This window comes from Perna viridis, chromosome 8 (genome assembly GCF_037379345.1).
Source record: "Perna viridis isolate PV_CMFRI_1.1 ecotype Kerala chromosome 8, ASM3737934v1, whole genome shotgun sequence".
In the NCBI taxonomy this organism is placed as follows: Eukaryota; Metazoa; Mollusca; class Bivalvia; order Mytilida; family Mytilidae; genus Perna; species Perna viridis.
Genome location: NC_142452.1, coordinates 23730243 through 23753857, shown reverse-complemented (window position 1 = coordinate 23753857; position 23615 = coordinate 23730243). Strand labels below are relative to the sequence as shown.

At 32.5% G+C, this 23615-nt stretch overlaps 2 protein-coding genes across 2 annotated transcripts; both read right to left on the bottom strand.

Moving 5' to 3' along the window:
* Positions 1-790: 790 nt before the first annotated feature.
* Positions 791-8774, bottom strand: LOC148609873 (uncharacterized). Its single transcript, XM_088543154.1, has 5 exons — positions 8658-8774; positions 7830-8000; positions 7315-7672; positions 5053-5353; positions 791-848 (listed from the first exon to the last, which is right to left on the bottom strand). Exons 3-5 carry the CDS (start codon positions 7643-7645, stop codon positions 791-793), a joined length of 690 nt encoding a protein of 229 aa, XP_088399280.1. The 5' UTR covers positions 7646-7672; positions 7830-8000; positions 8658-8774.
* Positions 8775-8789: 15 nt separating this feature from the next.
* Positions 8790-13567, bottom strand: LOC148609872 (uncharacterized). Its single transcript, XM_088541363.1, has 3 exons — positions 13435-13567; positions 10697-10817; positions 8790-8883 (listed from the first exon to the last, which is right to left on the bottom strand). Exons 1-3 carry the CDS (start codon positions 13541-13543, stop codon positions 8790-8792), a joined length of 324 nt encoding a protein of 107 aa, XP_088397489.1. The 5' UTR covers positions 13544-13567.
* Between the last annotated feature and the right edge of the window lie 10048 nt (positions 13568-23615).

Below are 23615 nucleotides of genomic sequence, written 5' to 3'. Positions count from 1 at the left end.
GGTGTGGACAACATTTCCTAGTAACATATGACTGAAAAAAATTAACAGAATTTCTTCATTTTCGTTAAATTTTAGCAATTCTTTCATCCTTTTCATGCAAAAATATTCAGAAACCTGATGATCAATTTATAGTTGTATTTCAGGCCAATATTGCCCTTAATTCCCTTTCTTCTTTAATTGCCTTTAATGTGCTAGAAAACCCTTTTTTATCTGGATTATCCTTCCCTTTTCAAAAACTCCACTACATTATTTTAGAATTGCAAAATATTTAACCAAATATTTAAAATTGCAAAAATAGTACAAATAGACAGAAGTGGCATGTTTCTATCATTGCTTGATGTATTTTTAGAGATACATGTATATTAAATCCTGAACAACTGATCAGTCATACAAGTATGATTGAATTTAAATCAAATGATCAGTGCATTTTAATACAGGGTTAGTACTGACGATAAACAACCAAACCCAGTACATTATGAAAAATGTTTATATTTTCCAAATATTGTAAAAAAAAAATATAAAGAGTGTGCTCAAATTCTGGTCTAAACAGCATTTTTAAACAGTTAGTATAACCTCTTTTTCCAATAAATATAAAACAATTTATTCAGTACATGCATGAGGAAATTCAGTCATCCAATGGTAAAAACACAAAATTGGAATTTTAAACTATTGATATTGTCCATGTTTATGTGACATCTACAGGTACATGTGAAAATTTTTCTGATCAATGTTTCATAGTTTATTACTAACCACAGCTTCTCCCTGGGCAATAATATCTTCATATCCATGTTCATCTCCAGTTAACACTATCTAAACCACTGTGTATGTCAAAAGCCTCCCATTCTATCCTGAAGTGTAAAATAAAAGGTTATACCCTGGTATACAGAAGTGGAGGAACAGGCTTAAAGCAAAATTTAATTCTTTTCTTTTTTTTTTTTGTTTTTCAGTTTCTATTCATTTTATCAATATCAGTTAGTAATACTTTACCTGAAACAGAAAAAGCCTTCAACAAACTGTATATACAAACCAAAAACATTGTTATGAAAACCATTACCTTGATACTTTGCCTAAAAAATACCCTGGATTGAAAAAGAGTACAGAAAGGCAGAGGAGTCAATCTTTAAGCAGATGGTTACTTTTAATCGAAAGACAGAGAAATCTTAGGTCTCACTAACAACTTTCGGAACAAATGGCCATTCCTATGTAGTACCAAAAACACACTGAACCTAGACCTATGCATTGTAAGTGCATTATTTGTGTGTATTCTGATTAAAAGTAGCCAAAATAAAGCTGATAATGTGTACTTTAAAATCATATTTGTAATTTACTACAAAAGTGTATGAATATTGTTTATATGTGTGAGTAATTTGCCTCCAAGGTGCTAGTCAGCAGAAAAAGTAAAAATGTGGATTTTCAGTATTATTTATTCAAGTAAATTTTGAGAATTTCTACAATCATGGTACCATTAGCATAATGATTTGAAAGCCTTTTTTTCCAAGCTGTGCAATGGAATGTAACTTTAAGATGTCATTTGTCCTGGGAATTCACAGTTAAACTTTGAAAATTACTTTTTTAACATGTAAAGTAATGGAAACGTTAGAAGTGGTTAGTGAGACCTTATCAGATATCAAATACCGGAAGAGCTGTTCCCAAAGAAAAATATGCTCCAAATTTCCAAAATATTACATTAGAAGTGAGATACCCAAGAGGGACTGGAAACATTGTCTATAGATTTGTACTTGTATTTTTTGGGGTCAAGTACAGTACATGATTAAAATGGAGATTTGTAAGATTTAGGAAACCTCTCTTCACTCTTCTGCAGAAAATTTGTCATATTGAAGTCACCTCATGGACTTCAAAACAATGGAAACTGTAATGGTCCTCATGAAGGATTTCATTATAAATCATTTTTTAAATATGTATAAAAATCTTTGCCTTCCTATACAGGGAAGATAACGTAAACTTATAGAAGGGTCTGAAAAATTCCCAACGATGTTAGGACTGTCAAATTTACAAAGCAAATTTTTGTCGTTCCCTTTGCTGGACTCGAACTCGTACCGCTGTGAGATATAACACCGCCTGCACTAAGTCCAGCGCCCTTTACAGATTATTACCTTAAGTCCCAATTTCATACTTGAATTCTCAATTACATGTGCCTTTGGCCCTTCCTCTCTATGTAAGAAAATCAAAGAACCACGGGCCACCACCAATATGATGCACAGTCAAGTCATGTCAACAGAAAATACCAAAATTCAAGGAGTATATGTTACTGTCATCAGGACAGCATTTCTATTATAAAGTACATGTATTTGTAAACATTGTGCCCCAATAATAATAATAATAATAATAATAATAATAAAATCTTTACAATTTTAAACTTGTTAATAAAGTAATAATGACTGAGTCATTGATTTCCTGTAAAATAATAACTTTATTGTATCATATTAATGTAATTAAAATTTCAAAATCAATATATCTTATTTATGTAACATGTAATATCGAATGGTACATGTAAGAAATCACAACAACACAAAACAACAATATATTATTATAAATTACAAATTTCTATTGAAAATAAACCCTGCAATCACAAAAACATAGTTTGCCCTACATGCAATTTAAAAATGATTATAAATGCAATGTAGCAATTTGTCTATTTATAAGCACTTTTACCTAAACAAAGAAAATAAATGAGAAATAAGGATAAAGGAAAAGGTAGGTAAAGTAAATTTTATTTAATGTACGTGTGTACAAGTAAAAAATTAGCATAAGCACTGAGGAGCCCTTTTACTCAACAGTGAGATTTACGACCGTTTGGCTAATGTGAGCTTCTAGCAAAGTTGCCAGGCTAGTGGCCATGGGGAGGAAAGTCCAATATTCCACAAAAATCTATGAAACACCTGACTAGGATAGGTACCTGGACATGTAGGACTCAAACCCACTTTTAGGGAGTCGACTGCATGATTACAAGTCCATTTTCTAATATTACAAATTATATTTCCTATATCACAAAACACTTTTTTAATACTAAAAAAATCATTTTTTAATATTAAAAATTCAATTGAATTTCTAACTTTTTAATATTTGAAATTGATTTTGTAATATTAGAAAATGGACTTGTCGTATTCAATGACAATTTTTTAATATTAGAAAATCATTTTGTAATGTTAAAAAATGTGACCAATTTTGCAAAGTGACTTTCTAATATTACAAAATGTATGATGTTTTATAATATCACTAAATCAGGAATGAATTTCTAATATTAAAAAATCTTTTCTAATATTAAAAAATAATTTTGTAATATTAAAAATTCATTTTCTAATATTACAAAATATTGATTTTTTATACATAATCAAAAAATAATATATCATGAAATCCTTCATGAGGACCATTACAGTTTCCATTGTTTGGAAGTCCATGAGATAACTTCAATATGACAAATTTTCTGCAGTAGAGTGAAGAGAGGTTTCCTACATCTTACAAATTTACATTTTAATCATGCACTGTACTTGACCCCAAAAAAAGTACAAGTACAAATATATAGACAATGTTTCCAGTCCCTCGTGAGTATCTTACGATTAATATAATAATTTGGAAATTTGGAACATATTTTTCTTTGGGAACTGCTCTTCCAGAAATGCATTCCAGATGTGATTACCTTGTCTTTCTAGGTTTTTGGTTTCAATACTGGGAAAGGGAGGTGAGATACAGGAGAATGAAACAACTCAATGTCATTTCGACCCACTCGTCTAAAGGCTGACAGTTGCAGCGTTATTTTAATATTGTTTCCATGTGCAAGTAAGGATTAAGGAGAGTGTTAATTTTCACTTCAACAGGATTACTTTAAGTGAAATAATGACTTTTTCTGTAATTATCCCTATCCATTGGGTGTGAAAATTGTGATTGGGTGTGCGTTTAAATCTTAAAACAGAGCAGGTTTCTGATTTATTTTTGTTTCATTTTTTCTTTAATCTTCGATAGAAAACGGATCATTTACGAAAAAAGTTATAATTACACAGAATATCACAGCCACTAGGGGCCCCATGGTTTCGACCACGTACCCCACTTTTTTTTCTCGAGAACCAATAATACGGCGTGATTCTTTATGTATTATTTTCCAGCTAATTCGTCAGAATTTATTTGTCATATTATCAAAATTTGCTGTATAACAAATTTCAAAATACGATGGACCATAGACCAGTAATTTGATCACAGGTCTATGAAAATACATTTTTAAACACGGACTGTATTGCACATTGTAGAACTGTGGCTCCCAATTTCGATAGTACTTCTTGTATTATACATGTACAATACCATTAATTTTTGGGATTAGATATGCTGTACATGTGTTTCAAAGAGTATCATATTTATATTTGGTAATTTGATTAAAAATCCTATTTGTCAGTTTCTGGGCCCATTCATTGATGGAAAATGTCTTACACCACCATCTCATAAAACATCGACCTATGCAGGTACTACAGGTAAACCGGCCATCATTCCTTCTGCAGGTGTATTTTTAACCAGCAGGCGTATACAGGCGTACTCATATGGCACCGCTAAGATACGAGTAGAACCTGAGTCGATTTTCTATTAGATGGTAGTATATGGCAAGCCAAAGTGGACAAAATCAAATATTTTGTAATATTAGAAAATGAATTTGTAATATTACAAAATCATTATATTTAATATTATAAACGATTCTTTAATATTAGAAATCATTTGAAAATGATTTTTTGTTATTAAAAAAATGTTTTGTGATGTAAGAAATCTTATTTGTAATATTAGAAACTGAATTTGTAATATTAAAAAATATTTTTTTAATATTAGAGAATACTCATTTTTGTCCACTTTGGCTTGCCATAGTAGTAAGGGTAATCAAGTACTCAGTATTACAACTGTAGGCATTCCTTTAATTTGTGAATAGTTCGAGATGATCATTTCCAGATGACGATATTTCACAATTTAAAGAGTAATATATGGATCATTTAAATGGTTAAAGAGTTAGTTTCAATTACATGTATTTATATACTCTCAATAAATTCATTTTCTTACGTCATTTCATTGAATTCCTCCAGACTATGGACAGAAATATTTAGTCTGTCCCCTTTGGTAAGCCATAGGTTGTTAATAACTGGAGGTGTGGCATCTCTGTAAACTGTAACACTCTCCTGGTTTGTTTTTCCCAACACATCATAAGCCACTCCAGTCATGTTCAAACGGTCACCATCAGCCCAAACAACAGACAGTGTCTCTTGTTGATCGTAAAGTTCAGGGACCGAGATCGAAACACGAGTATCTTTCATGGTTGTTGGGTCGCTGAAGACATCATATGCCACTTTATAATCAACCACAGCTGTGAAAAAGTAATTGTAGGATTTGCCAAAATAAGGCATTGTATCTGGTGACCTTGCAATTGGACATGCATACAGTCAACTGTCGGAATGTTATGACCAATTTTAAAAGAGTATTCAAGGGAACCAAGATTCTAGTGGAAATCAAAAGCATGTAATCCAGAGACAAAGACCAGACATGAAAAACAGACAAACACATCAAAGAACATAAAAAAGTTTTTTTTTAAATAAACATTCAAAGTAACAAAAGTAAATGAGCAACTCGGACTCCACTAAAAACTGGGAGCATGGACCAGGTGAACCGGTAGGATAAGCGGCCTCTGCATTTCTGGAAACACCTTCCGAGTTGCTAAAAAAAGACAAGTCCGGAGTAGATGAAAGAGGAAAGAGAAACAATGACACGTTGAACGAATCAGTTTTCATGGTGCAGATGGATACATCGTAACGATCCACGACTTCACGATGACGACCATAAAATTTCTGTAGTGCTGACTTCAGTCTTGTAGCAACATAACCCTGTTCCAGAAGCCTAATTGTAAGACTTAAAACACGATAAAAAAAAAGCCTGCATACATAGTTACGGCAAGCCGTATGGAGTTTTCATATCACAACTCAAACGTTATGCCAGAGCTTGCCGTAACTACTCAAACGTTTTGTATCGCGTTAGACTTCTTACAATTTGCTCAACCTAACGACATTGTTCCGATTTGTCCAGTAGCTTAAGAAGAGAGGAGTTTTGAATAAAATTGTTTACGACGATAACGGACATCAAGTGATGACAACAGCTTCCCTGCCCTTCGACCCAAGTTAGCTAAAAAGTGCTGTACAAGAAAAAAGGTTGGGCCAATTTTGGTCTAATGTTTGGCAAACGTAACATATACTCCAAAATTATTCCGGATTTTCCATCTTATTTTACTTTCCTTGAATTTCACATATATTTTTACATCAAGAATGATATAAAAGCTGTGTTAGCATTTTTTTGCCAATGTTGTTTCGACGTTAGTTCAATATTGGCTCACGGTCTGCTCACAAATTTGAAGTTTGTTTAAATGTAGTTAAGCATTTATAAATAGACAGATGTAATATATGTAATGGTAAACAGGTATAATTTAAATAAAGAATGGTATGTTTCAGTCCTCTGCCGTATTAGGTTCTCTCCTCAGCATCAGATGGCTGATTTTCAAAATACCTTATTTCGCAAAAACGTTTGGAACTAAAATTGTGAGGGAATGAATCGTAAAGGGCCTTACAATTTTTTACCCTTTTTCCACCTACTCCATGCATGCCTTCATCCTGTGGTAGTGTCTAAGTGCCTGATAATTTATAAGACATAGTATTTGTCTGTTAGTTTTGAAAAGGCACCCCTGATTTGTACTAAAAATCAGTAGTATTTTTCTCAGTATTTTACCATGGCTACTGGATTTTATTTCAATAATCACTAAAATACTTATAAATGGCTTGAACATACACATACAAAGGATTTCAAGAATATGCACTTTTTTTACGACAAAACACTAGAAATTTCGATGCAGACTGCCTAAAAACACTTTTATTTGAACAAAATGAGACCTTATTTTCAGAAATGACCGAACTGTATTGTACTATCTAGAGAGGAACATGAAATTCATGGTTATTTTTAATATACCTAGTATCACCAACGTGGAACCAACGTAGAATCTTTTACATCATACAGTTGAAATACTTAAAATTTTAATCGTCATGCTTTAGCATTAATTTTGCTTGTCAAATATAATCTGTTACGGTAAAAATAAATCAAGAAAAAATCCATTACCAAGCACTGTTACTTTAGGGAAACGTCTTGCCAACGCCATGCAATTGCAAACAAACAAAACATCAGCCGACGTTAGCCCGATGGAGGCATGCTGTCTTTTTCATTTATTTTTCATATAAAGTAACTCACATCTTGAACACATCTTAAAATATCATAAAATAGTGAACTCACCTCTAACATTCTTAATGGCATGATTGGTCCTGTTACCATACAAATCTTCATAAATAGCCACACTGGGGACTGGACCATAAGTCAACACTTTATTCAACCAAAAGTTATTCATATGGCGAACATTCATGAAACGACTTGGCCAAACAAAGGTTATATCAGAAGTACCCTCGACAACCCACGTGTACTCAGTGTCTTTAGAGGCCGTTGTACACCTAGTATGTTCAGCAGAATCGTCAATGTCAACAACGGATTGATCATCAAATAAGAACAAATTTCTGCCAACTTTGTGATTGCCTGCCTTGTCATACGCCACCAAATGGAGGGAGTACATCCCTGGTTCTGTTAGCGTTATTGATGCCTTAAAACAGACACATTTTCTAAATTAATAAGCTTCTCATTCTATATATGAAAAGTATAACAGTTTGTGAAATGAAACAAATTACACGTATACTTCAAATTCGATTTTTGATACAAAATTATGACATACATACTATATTACCTGGTTACTAACATACCGAATTTGTAGCTGTTGTTATATTCGTAACAGAATCAATTTTTTTCCCACCAGCCCCAGCTCCATCAACCAAAGAAGTTCCATCACGTCCCAAGTCAAACACATCGTATTCATAATAATATAAACCTGATAGATCATCTGCCCAGCCATCCCATGTAAAATCAATTGTCGGCTAAAAAAGAAATATGAGCTTAAGTAAATGGGCTGCAGTTAAAGAAAATTAGCTTACATTTCAAAAGCAATACATGACAATGGTAGTTATTTTTTTAAATTTCATTTGAGTGAACAGAATGATGATGGTATTTACCACTTTGTTGGGAAAAGTCAACAATTCAGCTACCATAGTTATTGTCTCCTTGTGGGGTTTAGTCACAAAGGAGCAATGTACGTGTAGCTTCAACTTCTGACATAATAAATATACAGTTGAATACTATCAGAAGCTTTAAACCAATATCAGATGATATTAATTAATAATCTGTAATGCTTGTAGTCGATGATAAAAATCTGATAGTCGAAACTTCAGAAAGATTGATAGTTAGAACTATAATTAGCCAAAGTCATTAATATTCAAAATTTTCTTAAATGAAAAGGCGAAAAAAATATCTGCTTAACTGTTATAATATATACAGGCAATATCTGTAAACCATAATTAATTTAGGCATGTATTATATGGTCCGCAGTTGCGTTGTATTAAAGGTTGGGAAAGAACTCTTTAAATCGCCGGACAATAAAGGTGTGTCAAATACACCCGATAGCCATTCATAAAAAAAAGAAACATGTAGGACTCGGAGATTGAAAACTATCAAAAACATGCCATTATTGTTCTTACATTTTCAACAATATCACCATTTATCAATGAAACAAAAGCAGCACACGACGATCCAGACGACTTTGAACAATGGTATGGGTTAACCAAATCCCAATGGAACTCAAAGTCTCTCGTCAAAGTCTGACCGTTGTACTAATGTTTATGTAATACGTTGTCGAAGGGATCGGCATTCCTATCAGCTATCACTACATATCCTCCATTGGTTGAGGACACTTCGAACATGACTCTAAAATTTAAAAAAAAAAGATGTCTCAGAAATGCAAGTCATAAGATACTTTTTGAATTAAGAAGGGCATTAAATGCTCTTATTTCCTAAAATTCTGACATAAAAATCAAAGCAAAAATGAATTGCTCGAAAGAGTAATCAAGAGAACCAAGGTTAAAGCGGTAATCAATGAGTAATCAAGAGAACCAAGGTTATAGCGGTAATCGAAGAGTAATCAAGGGAACCAAGGTTATAGCGGTAATCAAAAGAATGTAATCCAGAGACAAAAACTAGACATGGAAAATAGACATACACAACAAAGAACATAAAGTAAATAAAAACATACATACAAAGTAACCAAAAATGAGCAACTTAGACTCCACTAAAAAATTAGGAGCATGGAAACGTCCTCTGCTTTTCTAGAAACACCCACCGAGTTGTTCATAAAAGTCAAGTCCGGGGTAGACGAAAAAGGAAAGGTAAATTATGACACGTTGAACAAATCAGTTTTCATGGCGCAGATGAATACACCGCAGCGATCCACGAGTTCATGATGACGACCATAAAACTTCTGTAGTCATGACTTCAATCTTGTAGCAGCATAACCCTGCTTCAGAAGCCCATTTGTTAGAAGCTTAGCGCGATACAAAAAGTTTCGGCAAGCTCTGGCATAACGTATGAGTTGTGATATGAACACTCGATACGCAGGTGCTGAAGGGATTTTGCCACAGATGAAAGAAGTATATTGCATGCCAAATTTAAATATGCTCTGAATTCTGAACGTTTTTGCTTGTAATATTTCTGTCAAGGAAATGCTTTCCACACACAGAAAACAACTTCATATATACTAAATACATTCATTATGATATAGTCTATCATACGTGAAAATTTAATCTTGTTCCTTGGGTGACGACATCGTTTTCTGGATGCAAATATTGTCGAAAAAAAAAACCATTAAAACGTACAATTTACTACAGTTTTTGTTAAATGACGTATAATTGCAACATCATTATGATGTCCATAATGTTTATGTTATAATAATAAAATTGACATTTCGGACCATATTCAGAGCTTAATGTCCCTACACCTTTTGATATCACAACAGCATTACATTTAGACAGTCTTTTGGATTAAGCCCTTAGTGTCCGAAGCTGTTTTATCTGAGAAATCTATTTATTCGTACCGACTTGAAAAAGGAGTCAATTTCAATACCAGAAGAATGACCGAAATTAACATACACACGCAGAATTTACTGTAAGCTCTTTCAAACCCGCCTAAGTGATTTTTAAGTGATGTGGTAACATGATTGTCATCTTTATATCATATTAAAGTAATAGGGACAAGTTTTTTTTTTAAACCAAAGGCTAATTTACATATCAGAAAAAATAAAAAATTCAATAAAATATGAATTTCATAAATTACTACGTAATATCATTGGATATCTGATTTTTTTTTTACTGTTAATGTATAATTTCTTGTAACAAACAGTAAATTTTTAGTAATCAATCTTTAATTATTTTCTCAGGCAGAATCACTATTAAGTCAACTAAACATTTTTTCATTTATGTTCTGTTTTTTTTTTTTTTATTCTAAGTAACAAATACCAACAAAAACCTGAGATAAAAATGTACGTAATTTGATATCTTTTCGTTTAGTCTAACACAGGTTAACAATTATAAAATACCTGTTGTAATTGTATAAACTTTTGTAGAAATAATTTTGTTGTCATTCGAAGAAGACACCATTACACCATGACTATGTATTAATCAATTATAATATCCCAGTCTTCTTTGATATGAGAAGCCGAAAATTCCCGCTGACAGCTATAACTTACTTGTCATCATGCTGGTAGCCTGACCAGGAATTAAAACTAAAATCACACTCTTTATTATTAAGTGGTGTATTTTTGTCCATTCCATTACAAGTCTTCTTCTTTACTCCTAAGACATTACTACCTACAATGAATTTCACCGTTAATCATATATATTCCATTTGTATAAAAAGAAAACGGAATATAATATTACATTTTTTTTACAAAACAATATAATTGACAGTGTGTTTGTCAGTACCTTTTTTTTTAACACAATTGGCGTGCGGGGGAAAGCGCATACTGTGTTGTGGTAAATATGCAATGCTAATTTTCATAACTGCAAAAATGATCAATGATGGTGGATTTTTTACTACATTGCAACAAAGAAAATGGAATCTAGATGAAAAGGGGATTCAGATGACAATAAAAGTTTTACGAACATGTCATCGCAGAGAGATCTTATTAATATACTATTAAACAGGTGATAAATTTCCTTACATATGAATATAAATTAATGGTTTGAACCATATGTACATTGTACACGGTGGTGTTTCTGTATATTAAGTTTGTCTTAAATTTCATAGTATTTCTTCGAGATAATGGGAATATTTTCAAAGTATAGTTATTACGATTCCAATAATACTTCGATTACAAAAGTTCTTCATTTTTTATGGAAGCGAAAGATATCATATTTAGTCTGCTGAATCCCTTTTTATATACATGTAACTTCTTTTTTCATTATAAAACTCTATCTAAAATAGTCCATGTGTTTAGAAAGTCAACCGTGCACCCCTTCCACTCATCAACTTCATGAATGATTTCAGGTGCCTTTATACCTCCCATTTACGTATCAATTTGTCGCCAAAGAATATACTCGGATTCTTCTTCAGTACACTCATTATATCCCACTTGGTCAAAAAGTCAAGATTCTAATTTTTTTCTCGATCCTTTGTTCGAGAATCTAAGTCTTCCTTGGAACATCAAATATGAATTAACTGAATATATAAAGATGTAATTATGACTCACAATGTATTGGCACTAAATTGGTGTAAGTTTTTAGTGAAACCCGAGTTGCTCATTTACTTTAATTACTTTGTATGTTTTAATTATTGTTATTTTATGTTCTTGTTGTGTGTATCTGTTATCCATGTCTGGTCTTTGTTCCTGGATTACATTCTTTTTATTCCTTTGCTTCTGGATTACATTTATTTTTACTTCTTTTTTTGCACTACGTACTAAACTTCTCCTTCTATTACTCTTATTGGGCTTATTCAACAAACTCAAATCCTTAAGCCAGGAAGTAAATCAACTGAATTGTAAAAATGTTGAATGTGCCTCATTTGTCATTGACCAATATCGATTTAGTGTTAATTTTCATCCCATCAAAAATACCCCGAGATAAGAACACCAGACCTTCTACTATATATCTACCTAATATCTTAACCAACTTTAAAAGGATCAAATTCGTTGTTGATTTTCATTTGGAGACTCTTTATTTCTATTCATTTGTCGTAACATTTTTATTGTTCTAATATACATCGGCAAACCATACACCGAAACATCGAAATAAAGGGTCGAATCAGAGACGCCAAATCAAACTCATGGCCAAACCCAAGGACAAGAAACATGTGCTATGTACATACACAACGTTTATCGAATGAAATACAATTACAAAGGAAAAAAACTAAAGCACTTGCTATATGACCCCTATGATGAACCGAGAGTGATATCAGGTGCATCGGAAAAGCATGTCCTGTTCCACCAGCAGCACCTGTCACAGTTTTTACAGAAAGAGGACGCTGCATAGCAGCAACCTATTCAACTTCTAAGTGCACAAATAACTCATTGTTGATGTTACACACTACCTGTTCATGATAAGAAAATATAATTCCAATCTTATTAGCATAAGCATTTTTCGTGCATTATGATTGGTTGCTCACCTTTTACGACCTCGGCAATGACAGTTTTTACAACAGTGTATATTTTATTTACATATCATAAACAATATGTGTACCACATATGATCATGACCATCGTTTCGACAAAAGATAGAGCCTTAAAATCTGCTTCTTTAATCCATTCACTTTCGACATTGTATATTCAAAGCAACATTTTTTTTAAAGAATATAGTTATCAAAAGCCCGTAAATACTTTGAATATTGAAATTGACAACCATGTCACGTTGTCGGTTGAATGCCGCCATTTGCAATGTCAGTATCGGGTGTCAATTTCACTAAATGAGCCTTCAAGAAAAAAAAAACTATTGTTGTATTTAAAACAGTAAGGGATTAGAATTGTAAGGATTAAACACTGTTTTGCCAGAATTTTTTGATGTGTAAAATCGGACCATTCACTCACAAAACAAATAAAAGTCCTGTTTTATCCAGAATTCATGGATGGGTAAAATCGGACTTTTATTTGTTTTGAAAGTGATTTTATTCACAAACCTGACATAAAAGTTCTTTGGGGTTTTTTTTTGTAAGTGAATGGTTCGATTTTACACATCGACATTTTTTTTCGCCGCTTAGTTGCCTTTTCGTTTTCTGCAGTTCATTTTATGAATTTTGACAACTTCTCCTGTGTCCGTTATGTAGGATATGGATTTACTTCTTTTCGCCTTTTTTTTTTGCCTTCCTTTACAAATGCAAAATTGTCATATTTAAAACACTTGTTTAAGTTAAGAGGTATTTACACATATATTATGACCAGGTGTATAATGTGTGACCTTATGCATAGCACATGCGTCAATATTAGCTATAATACCTCTGTAATAAGTAAGTGTTACTTTCTCTTCTATAACACCAACTCTAAAATCTTTAACATAATGTGTGGAATCCCGGTTGTCAGATGGCTGAGTATACTTGGCTGACATCTTTGTTTTTATTTTTGTGTATCCGACAAATTTTGTCCAAATGATAGGGTAGTCATCTTTTATATAGTTCCCGTCATTTTCAACAACATTATACCCCTGTGTGTGTCAGAAAACTGGCAGTAATTTTCATTTATGGCAGGAGTTTTAAGAACTGAAAAGAAAATTTTATTTATATAGCGTTATTTATCAGTTTAAGTTAAAAAGAGTGTTTTCCTTTATTTTATTATTATTATTATTATTTTTTTTTTTTTTTTTTTGTCTTTGTTTTTTGTTTTTGTAAATTCAAAAGTTCGCATTAAAACTATTCTCGTATTATATAGGACATGAAAAATAAACCTACCGTATATGTATAAAACGGTTTTGGTGATGTTTTGGTGGATTTTTAAAAAATTCACCAACTTGAACTAAGTATTAAGTAACGGATTGGTCAGAATCCTTGAGAAACGTTTTTTTTTCTGTTTCCATATTTTGTGTTTTTGTATGAAGTATTTTTTCTTGCGCATCGGATAACAAGCTCTCTTTTTTTGTCTGTCACTAGTTATGCAAATAAGTGTACAAGCCTTATCTTTTTCACATCCTGGAAAGTAAATAGACACTAAAAGTCAGCGGATTAATACGTATTTGATGGGTTTACAGATGAGATGTTTGTGAGCATGAAATCACTGAAAATGGACTTATTTATAAATAATTCTTATTACTAACTGTACTATTCAAGCTTAATGAGAGATTTTAATGTATTTTGTACACTTTTTCAAACAAAATCCACAATGAAAAATGTACCTAACAAAACATTTTGATGGAATGAGGTACAAATTTTCTTGTATCGCATTTTTTCTATATCTGTTTTACATACTATTTTCACAATGACTGCCACTAAAATCTTCAGCACAGGGACATTTAGTAGCAAGTTCATCTGCACATGTCCCTGGATAGCATCTGGTACTGTCGCTCCTCCACGAGCATGCCTCTGTAAAGTTCGATATTAAAATCAATTAGGAATACAATAGTTTGTAAATAAATACACTACTTGAGGCGTTTTGGCTTTCCAAGAAAGCAAAAGTGTATGGTTTTTCATGCGTTTGCTCTGGGCTTTTTAAACATTCGTACATCATATTGTGTTCGTGTGTTTTGTCAAGTCAGAGCACTTTTATTGTCTATTTACCGTGCGTTTGAATACACGTGTGGAGCGTTCGTTTATCGTGTAGTTTTTGAAAAATGGGTGCAGGAAACCCGAATGTGTCAATGTGTGTACACATACAGTATATCATATATGAGCATATTATTACCTCTGTAAATGTCATACAATACGCGAAAGAATTTTCGAACAAATAACTCATATATGTAGCGAAATGTATAGCAATGTTTATATATATCGCCACCCCAACTTCTTATTTAAAGTTTAATATACATTGTTCTAGCGACTAGACAAATTTCAACATATGCGTAGAGTGAATGACCGATGTATTTATTTTTCCAAGACTTTCAAACCCATTTGAACTGGGGAAAAGTTTTGATTTTAGTTTCTTTGCAGGAATTTAAATTTAAAATCACTGAACAAATGTACCAATTGTAAAAACATGTTACATAATTCATAACCTCTAAAATTAAACTTTTACTCAGAATGAAAAAAAATATCATAACCTATAATGCTTACAAAATGGTTTTAGATTAGTACATAGAATTCTAATATTCATAAATTAAAGAAAATGTTTTGTTGCAGTTGTTATATCAGTGTAAATTGACCTACGCTGGCATTTGGTAATATCCAAGTGCCTGGTATAAGCTCTCTTGTAAGGATTGTTTGTAATTTCTCCATCACACCACATACACTTTTGATCAGAACTACTGGTGCAGCGATTGAATATGAAGATGGATGGCTTGCAATTACCCATCAGATATTCCCACTGTTTTATAGACAAAGGATTCTCTTTCATTTCAGCGTACGGTATTAATGTATCTTCTTGATTGTAAACTGTGGAAAGGTCAAGTGCAATCGAGTCATATTCTACATTTAAAGTTATGTCTTGTTTCATTTCATATCCTCGAGACTGACCTTTTCTTCGGCTAATATCTTTTTTATGCTATCGGCTGCCAAACCCTTGACAGAGTAACCAAAGGAACAAAGATTGCAGCGGAAATCAAAAGAACACAATCCCGGGATAAAGACCTGACACGGAAAACAGACACACACAACAAAGTATGAAATACCAAAATAATGCATACAAAGTAACAAAAGTAAGTGTGCAACTCGAACTTAGTCTTCTAAACAATGTCAGTTAAATTTGTGCATCTGAAACACAGATTGCTGATGACATAATTCACTAGGGCTTGTCACCAGAATGTTTGTACGGAAATGTCTTTGACATGACTTATTTTAAATAAAAATTGATTCACATAAATAGTAAATTTGTATATTTCAAAGGATTGGAGCACTAAGAAAATGGTGATGATCGATATATATATATGTGACGGTTCGTCACGCAAAATGAAACACATAAGTGATAAACAAGTTATTATTAAAGACTCCATTTAATAGTTCATACAAAGCAAAAAGCAAAACGTTTTTTTTTTCTTCGTTTTACCAGTTTATACTTGATTTTGACCCTCCCTTCTCAGTTGTGATTATGAATTCGGTGTTAGGGATTGGGTAGGATTTACTTTTGTTGTTTTAACCTTACTTTTCATGCATAATTTTGTCTATTAGGCCTTCCAAATTTTTATCAGAAGTTTTGATCTACACATTAATGAAAATGTGTCATTTCATTTTGTCTGAAATAATTTGACATCTAAGAGTAATCAAGGAACCCAAGATTCTAGCGGAAAAGAAAAGAATATAATGCAGGGACCAAAGACCAGTCATGGAAAACAGACATACACAACAATGAACAAAAATTAACCAAAATAATACATACAAAGTAGCAAAAGTGAATGAGCCACTAAAAACTGGGAATATGGACCAGGTGCACCGGTTGAGTAAGCGTCCTCTGCTTTCCTAGAAACACCTACCGAGTAGCTCATAAAAAGTCCATATTAGATGAAAGAGGAAAGGAAAACTATCACAAGTTCATGGTACAGATGGATACACTGTAACGAGTTCATGATGACGACCATAAAACAACTGTAGTAAAAACAGCCATGAGCAGTTAGATATCTTGAATAAACAATGATAATTTGTCCGCAGCTGAAATCAGCCTCCTTATGACCTTTGAAACAATAAATACTAGTTTACCGAATCAACGAAATAGTATTCACTGAATCATAAACATATAAAGAACCAAACATCAAACACCCGAATGATACGATACGAAACTAAACCATTTTATATTCATATACATGTAGTTTAATTACAAAATTGAAAAATTAGGCGAAATTATGTAGATTCTCCCAAATTGAGGGGTACACGCTTGGTTTCAAAATATATATCTGTACATAAAATTCTTGCCACATGCTTTGACAACCTAGATGTTCCATCCCAATTGTATCAAGTCAAAATCTGCACCATGTTCAACGTGTCATAGTTTTCCTTTCCCCCTTCGTCTACCCCGGACTTTTTATGAGCAACTCGGCGGATGTTCTAGAAAAGCAGAGGTCGCTTACCCTACCGGTGCACCTGGTCATTAGTTCATTCTGCTCTCCGGTGTTGCCCATGAATATATGTAACTGAAGCAATATTTTTAAATAAAAAAACTTATTTTGTTTGAAAACATTCGGGTCATCACGGTTACGAGTAAGCAATCATATTAAGCATAATATGCCATATACTGTATTAATATTTTATGTTTATTGTGTCACAAACTTATTTGTAATATAGGTCATGAAGGTAACATTTAGACCTTTGCACTATTACCGATATAATGATCAACCCTTGCCCCTGTAAATATAATCTTTTTTATGAAAAGGCGGAGCAATTTTGCACTCTAAAAACTGGAGTTACTGATTTTAATTACTCATATAAATAAGTCATATACAGAACACACAGAATTATACCAACGCGATGTCAGGACTAGTTTAATCATTTGTATACAATGCACCTTTTTAAATCTATATGTCGCTTAGTATAATTAGGTTTTTATCCAAACATTGAAATGCAAAATTCACTGACATATGTCGTCATAAAAGTAACATTATCATTTGTTGAGGACAGTGTAATTAGAGTTGAGGAAACCCAATTTTGCACTTAGTCTTAACTTTTAATAAGCGAGCAGAATTAATCGGAAATACTCGGTCATTTCCGCAGCTAATATTTTGATGCCCTTTTAATGCTTAGTTATCTAGACCTGCTGTGGTTTGCGTGATGCATCGTTGTGCTTACACAGATGTACTAATTGGGTTATGGTTGTTGCGATAATCTGTTGTAATGTGACTACGTTCATACATAAAATAGACCACTTTCAGATTCACTTCCGTTCCGAAAACGTTCTTCATATATATCGCGTTCAACTTTGGTCACAAAAAAACCTTCTTTTTGTTGTTTTGTCTAGTACAGAATCGTAAACCAGTTAACATTTGTACTGTGTAGAATTTTAAGTAAAATAATGTCATAAAGATGTTCTATGCATACATAAACGTCATTTATTTCAAGAACAACCAAGCATGGCTCCTCTTGAAGGTAAAATTACGGAACATATAACCAGTCTTAGACATTATTCATTTTTTAATTAGACATTTTTTTTCTCGTGGAGACAATATGTATAAAAGTATTATTGGGCACACAAGAAACTGTATCATATGAACGTTATATATGAACGTGAAGATGAATTTCTCTTTATATTATCTATCTATAGCATATTTGTGATTTAAGTACAAAAAACCAAATGATCGATATTGTTTAGTTTGGTGTCGACTTCTTTTTTATGTTATTTTCACGTGCACATTAATGTATCCGTTCTTTTTCTGATGTGCTATATAGAGCCCAACATTTTACTAGGAACATAATTAAATATGGAGAATATACAATGATAAACCTATAATTATGTCTAATTATAAATCCAAGTGAACATTCAAGTTCTTTATATTTTTATTTGGTGAATGGGTAGTTCAATTTTTATATTTTGAATACAAATTATTTGTAAATAATCATGGGGAAAAGTCCTCACGTTTTCAACATGTTTTAAAAGATCAAGAGAATGCTTCAATGCGACACTACCCGAAGCCAAATAGTTATCATTTAAGAAGCAGTCTTTATAAAAATCAGACAGCAGGTGATTCATGCATGTCTAAAACCCATCAATTTCACATTTGTTTCATGTTCCGAAACAGCTATAGACCACATAATCAGTCTTATGTTTTGATTTGGTGTTGCGATTTTGAGTTAGAAATTATATAGATAGTACATGGAGTTAGCATTTTGCAAGAGTAATTGCTCTTGATTTGGTTTGATTTGTTTTATTTAAGTGATAAGTTAAAGTTTAGTTTCGCAACAGTACAGATCTAAATACAGAGGAGATCATTGTCACATAAAAATATAGCATAATTAAAACAAAAAAGCATCGTTTGTCCTGTGTGTTTTTTCTACACCTTGAATCATCTTACCATAGCCAGTGTCTGAATTTTATATGGACTGGTACTTAAAAATTCAGAAATTATTGACACATTTTTGACAAATCTTAACACACTTTTATGAAATCGTTAATATTCGACTTGGTAAAGAAGTTGTATTTCGTATTCAGTGTAAGTGTTTGGAAGAATCAGGCAAAATCGGAAAAATCAGAAACCCCACCGATCAATGTAATATCCCTCAATGATACTTGCTCTATTTGAAAAGACCATTATTTGCCAGTTTAGTAACATGAATTCATGTATATTGCTAGAAAGTAGTTTGACGATCTCCCAAAGAGATTCTGACTGTTTCACATCGGGTACATATGTCTTGTTTTTATCCTGTATATTTTTTTAATTTATGCAGGAAAATTATACAATCTCTTGTAGCATATGTACTAGGGAATATTCTGTAACAGGTTGCAAGAGACGATATCATGCTACCATTCAAATACACCCTGTATATTTATGTTGATATCACGAATTCAAGAAACGAGACCCAAATCTTAACGCCATGAACAAAGATATTTTTCGCTGTGTTGACCAATAGCATGCACTAACGAGATTTACGGCAACCTAAGAAACAATTCTCGTTCATGCAGTGTTTTTTACGGTAAGTGAACGAGATTTATATTAACTAATCGAAAATCCGAGTTGAAATAATCTTCATGCTTGTGTTGATACCGTTTACATAATTGCTAGGGAGAATCTTCCTCAGAAAATGGTGTACAAAACAAATGTGATTTTGTTATATCGAAGAGAAGAGCGTTGGATGATCTAAACCAAAAAGCTGACGTTATACAACTTTTAAACAACGGGAACCTGTATAACAAAGTTTCAGAATTTTTTCGCGTTAGGAAATTTACAAAATAAAACGAAACCTCGAGGTGCTAAATGATTATAAAATTTTATTTGTAGGAACATGTATATATTCCTCGTCGTTCGTCGAAAACAAGTGGGTGGCCTTGGACTGACATTTTGATCCCTGGAGGTTGTTGTCTCTTTGATATATTCACCATAACTATTCTCGTTATGATAATATCAGAATTGTGTTTTATGTGTTTTAATGTAAAATGTGTTGGTAATATCAATATTGTAATAATAAAATTGCTTATTGACATACGTCGCAAGAGACCCCGAAACAATTATATGTTGATAGCAAACTATTGTGAAATGACACTTGTTTGCAATATAGATAGCCAAAGATTTAATTTTGTTCCATTAGTAAAAACAAAATTTTAGACTACAGATAAATGGTGATTGTTGAAATTGAACAAGTATTTGGAGATTTCTATTTTCAGTGCTGTAAATTATCATCTTTGTTGAACCGAATACATACAAAGATAATGTGTATTCATTCACTGCAAAATTTAAATGTTGCTCGTGTTTCTATAGTACATTAACTTTTTTCATATACCTTATTTTCTTTTATTGTCTTATATTTATTTAATCATGCAAAAGGCTTTGGACTAATCTAAATGAATATATAAATCTTTCATTGAATACGTACTTGTACAATGACTTGACCGAAGATTCTACCGAGATCAAGAACATTATGGATTTTAAATAGCCCAGTAAATAATTATGATAAAAATGGAATCGGTTAATCGAAAGAGTAATCAAGGTAACCAAGAATATGGCGGAATTTAAAAGAATGTAATCCAGGGACAAAGACCAGACACACCACAACAAAGAACATAAAATCAACTATCTAATACATGCAAAGTAACAAAAAATGAGCAACTCAGACTACATTAAAATCTGGGAGTATGGTGCATCGGCAGGGTAAACGTCCTCTGCTTTTCTCAATGTAAATTGTGGAAATAATTAAGGCGAATCTTGATCATGGTGGTAGCTTAAAGACCAACGCACAGCGGGCAGATACCTTAGGCTGCTAATTCTCCAGATAACCTGGGTAAACTTCAATTTTCAGTGGTGTTGTCGTTGTTTGAATTTCTTTCTGTGTGTACCTGTTTTAGTTATTTAGTGTTGTGTGATTTTTTAGTCTCTCAAATGTTTTAGGTCTTGTAATGCCCAAGGTTCCCCCTTCTTTCAGTGTACTCAGGTTTGTTTTGTCCAGGGATTTCCTCCCTTCAGGTGTTCTCAACATTAGTTTGTTCAGGGATGTCCCCCCTTTTAACGTTTTGGACATTGTTTTGCCAAAAACTTTCCCCTCTTTCGGTGTTCTCACAATTATTTTGTCACGGAATTTCCTCTCGTTTTTACCTTCAGCATAGCTATATTTCTTATGAATATAAAGTCATCAAAACGTGTGGCAAAGTTAAAGGTCATACGATTCATACCGTAAATTTTACGTTTTTGTCCCATTTTAGTTCATGTAACTGTTAAAAGTGTTTACAATGCTCCAGAAACATAATTCAGGTGATACATTCTTAAATAGAGCATATAAACAGTACGTATGTACGTCAGTTCGTTCGACTTGGCTGATCTTTTTTTAAATTTAGAATGCAATAGTATCTGAATTAAATTCATTGATTTATAAGGATCGGTGCACTTAGATATAGATGATGGTCGAATATGGTACGGACGTGTAATTTTTCTTCACGCAAAATAAACACATGAGTGACAACCAAGGCTAAGTACATTTTAATGACTTCAACTGATTTGTATACGTAAAACACAAAGCATGAAGTAGCCTGTACTATTAAGTCGCTGGTTTAGATTGATTTACGAGAGAGGAGATAAATAAAATAGATACATTTTATAACGCAAATCCAGCACAATCAAAGGATACAAATATTTTGATGAGAAAGGATTGCTGGAAGGTGTTTGCTTCTGCTGTTTTAACCTCAACTTTATTTTGATTGTGGCCTGTCGGACTTACAATCCTCTAATAGCCTTTTCGAGGTGGACTTTATGTTCGTCTTTCGTTTTCATCCAGATTCTTGCCCTGTCCCTTTCCAACGATCTATGGTTTTCACTGATATTGCGTTTTCATTTTGTCATAATACTATATGATATATTAACATGTGACCAATACTGAATAAAGTATAAATATGATTTACTGCCATGAACCTTGTGCCTATTAAATCCAAAAATTGTTAAGAGTAATAACTGATCGATTTTGGATAGATTACTTTTCCATTTAATCTATATTATTGGGTTTATCTATTTTATCCTATTTGATTTTGCAAATACTACAGGATACCGGAATAGAAAAATAGAATTTCTGTGTACTTTAACACCATATTTGTAATTTATTACAAAAGAATATGAATATTGTTATCATGTATGAGTAATATGGTTCCATACTGTCAGTTAGCAGAAAAAGTAAAAATGAAGATTTTAAGTATTATCAATTTCTACGACCATCGTTCCATTAGGATAATGATTTTGAAAGCCATATTATTCCATCTTGGCTATGATATGCAACTGTAAGATGTCATTTGTCCTCGGAATTCACAGGACTTTGAAATTACTTTTAAAACATATAAATTAATAGAAACGTTAGAAGTGGTCAGCGAGACCTCTAAAAATGTACAAATACACTGGTATTTAATTTCTTGCATTGCACCGGATTTGACTTTTATGAGCAACCCGGCGTGTGTTCTAGAAAAGCAAAGGACGCTTACCCTACCGGTACACCTGGTCCATGCTCCAAGTTTTTTGTTGAGTCCGAGTTGCTCATTTGCTTTTGGTACTTTGTACATGTATGTATTATTTTAGCTACTTTATGTTTTCTGTTGTATTTGTCTGTTTCCCATGTCTGGTCTTTGTCCCTGTATTACATTCTTTTGATTACCGCTATAATATTTGTTCGTTAGATTACGTCAATTTATTATTCATAAAAACTTATGCATTATAAGTGAATTCAGGCTTTATGTGTATCGTCTCTACTGTGTACAATACAAATGTGATTTTGTTATATCGGCATGAACGTATATGCATCGATAATTTCGAATAATACTGACTGAATGCTCAACACAGTAAATATGCTTTTCATTTCGAAAAGGCGGAGTAGTCGCAATTTTAATAACTAAAATTGCTGATTTTAATAACTCATATTAATGTTAATCAAATACAGAACCCATGGAATTATACAAATGCAATGACGAGACTAGTATAAATAAATATTTAAATATATACGCCGACTATTATGATATTTAAATGAGGAATAAACATTTAACAAAGGACAATTGATATTCGTCGTCATAAATGTGGCATTATCATTTATTTAGATCAGTACACTTTGAGTTAAGATAAGCCATTTTCGCAACAGGAGTTGCTTCTATGCTAGTTTAAAGTGATAAGTAGTTAATCGGGAAGCGTTTACAGGTCAGCGACATGACATGGCACAAATATTAAAATAAATACCCCGCGACATATCTAACTATTTGGGACAAATTTTTTGCCTGAAATGCTTGTATGACAAAAGTGTATCTTTACTATGTTACGCACGAATTTGTCACGTGTTATAAAAATGCATTCTAACAATAAAATAATCGAATTATTATTTTGCGGTCTAATTCATGGATAGCTCCTTCTTCTCTCGTATAAACCCATGACAGAACGT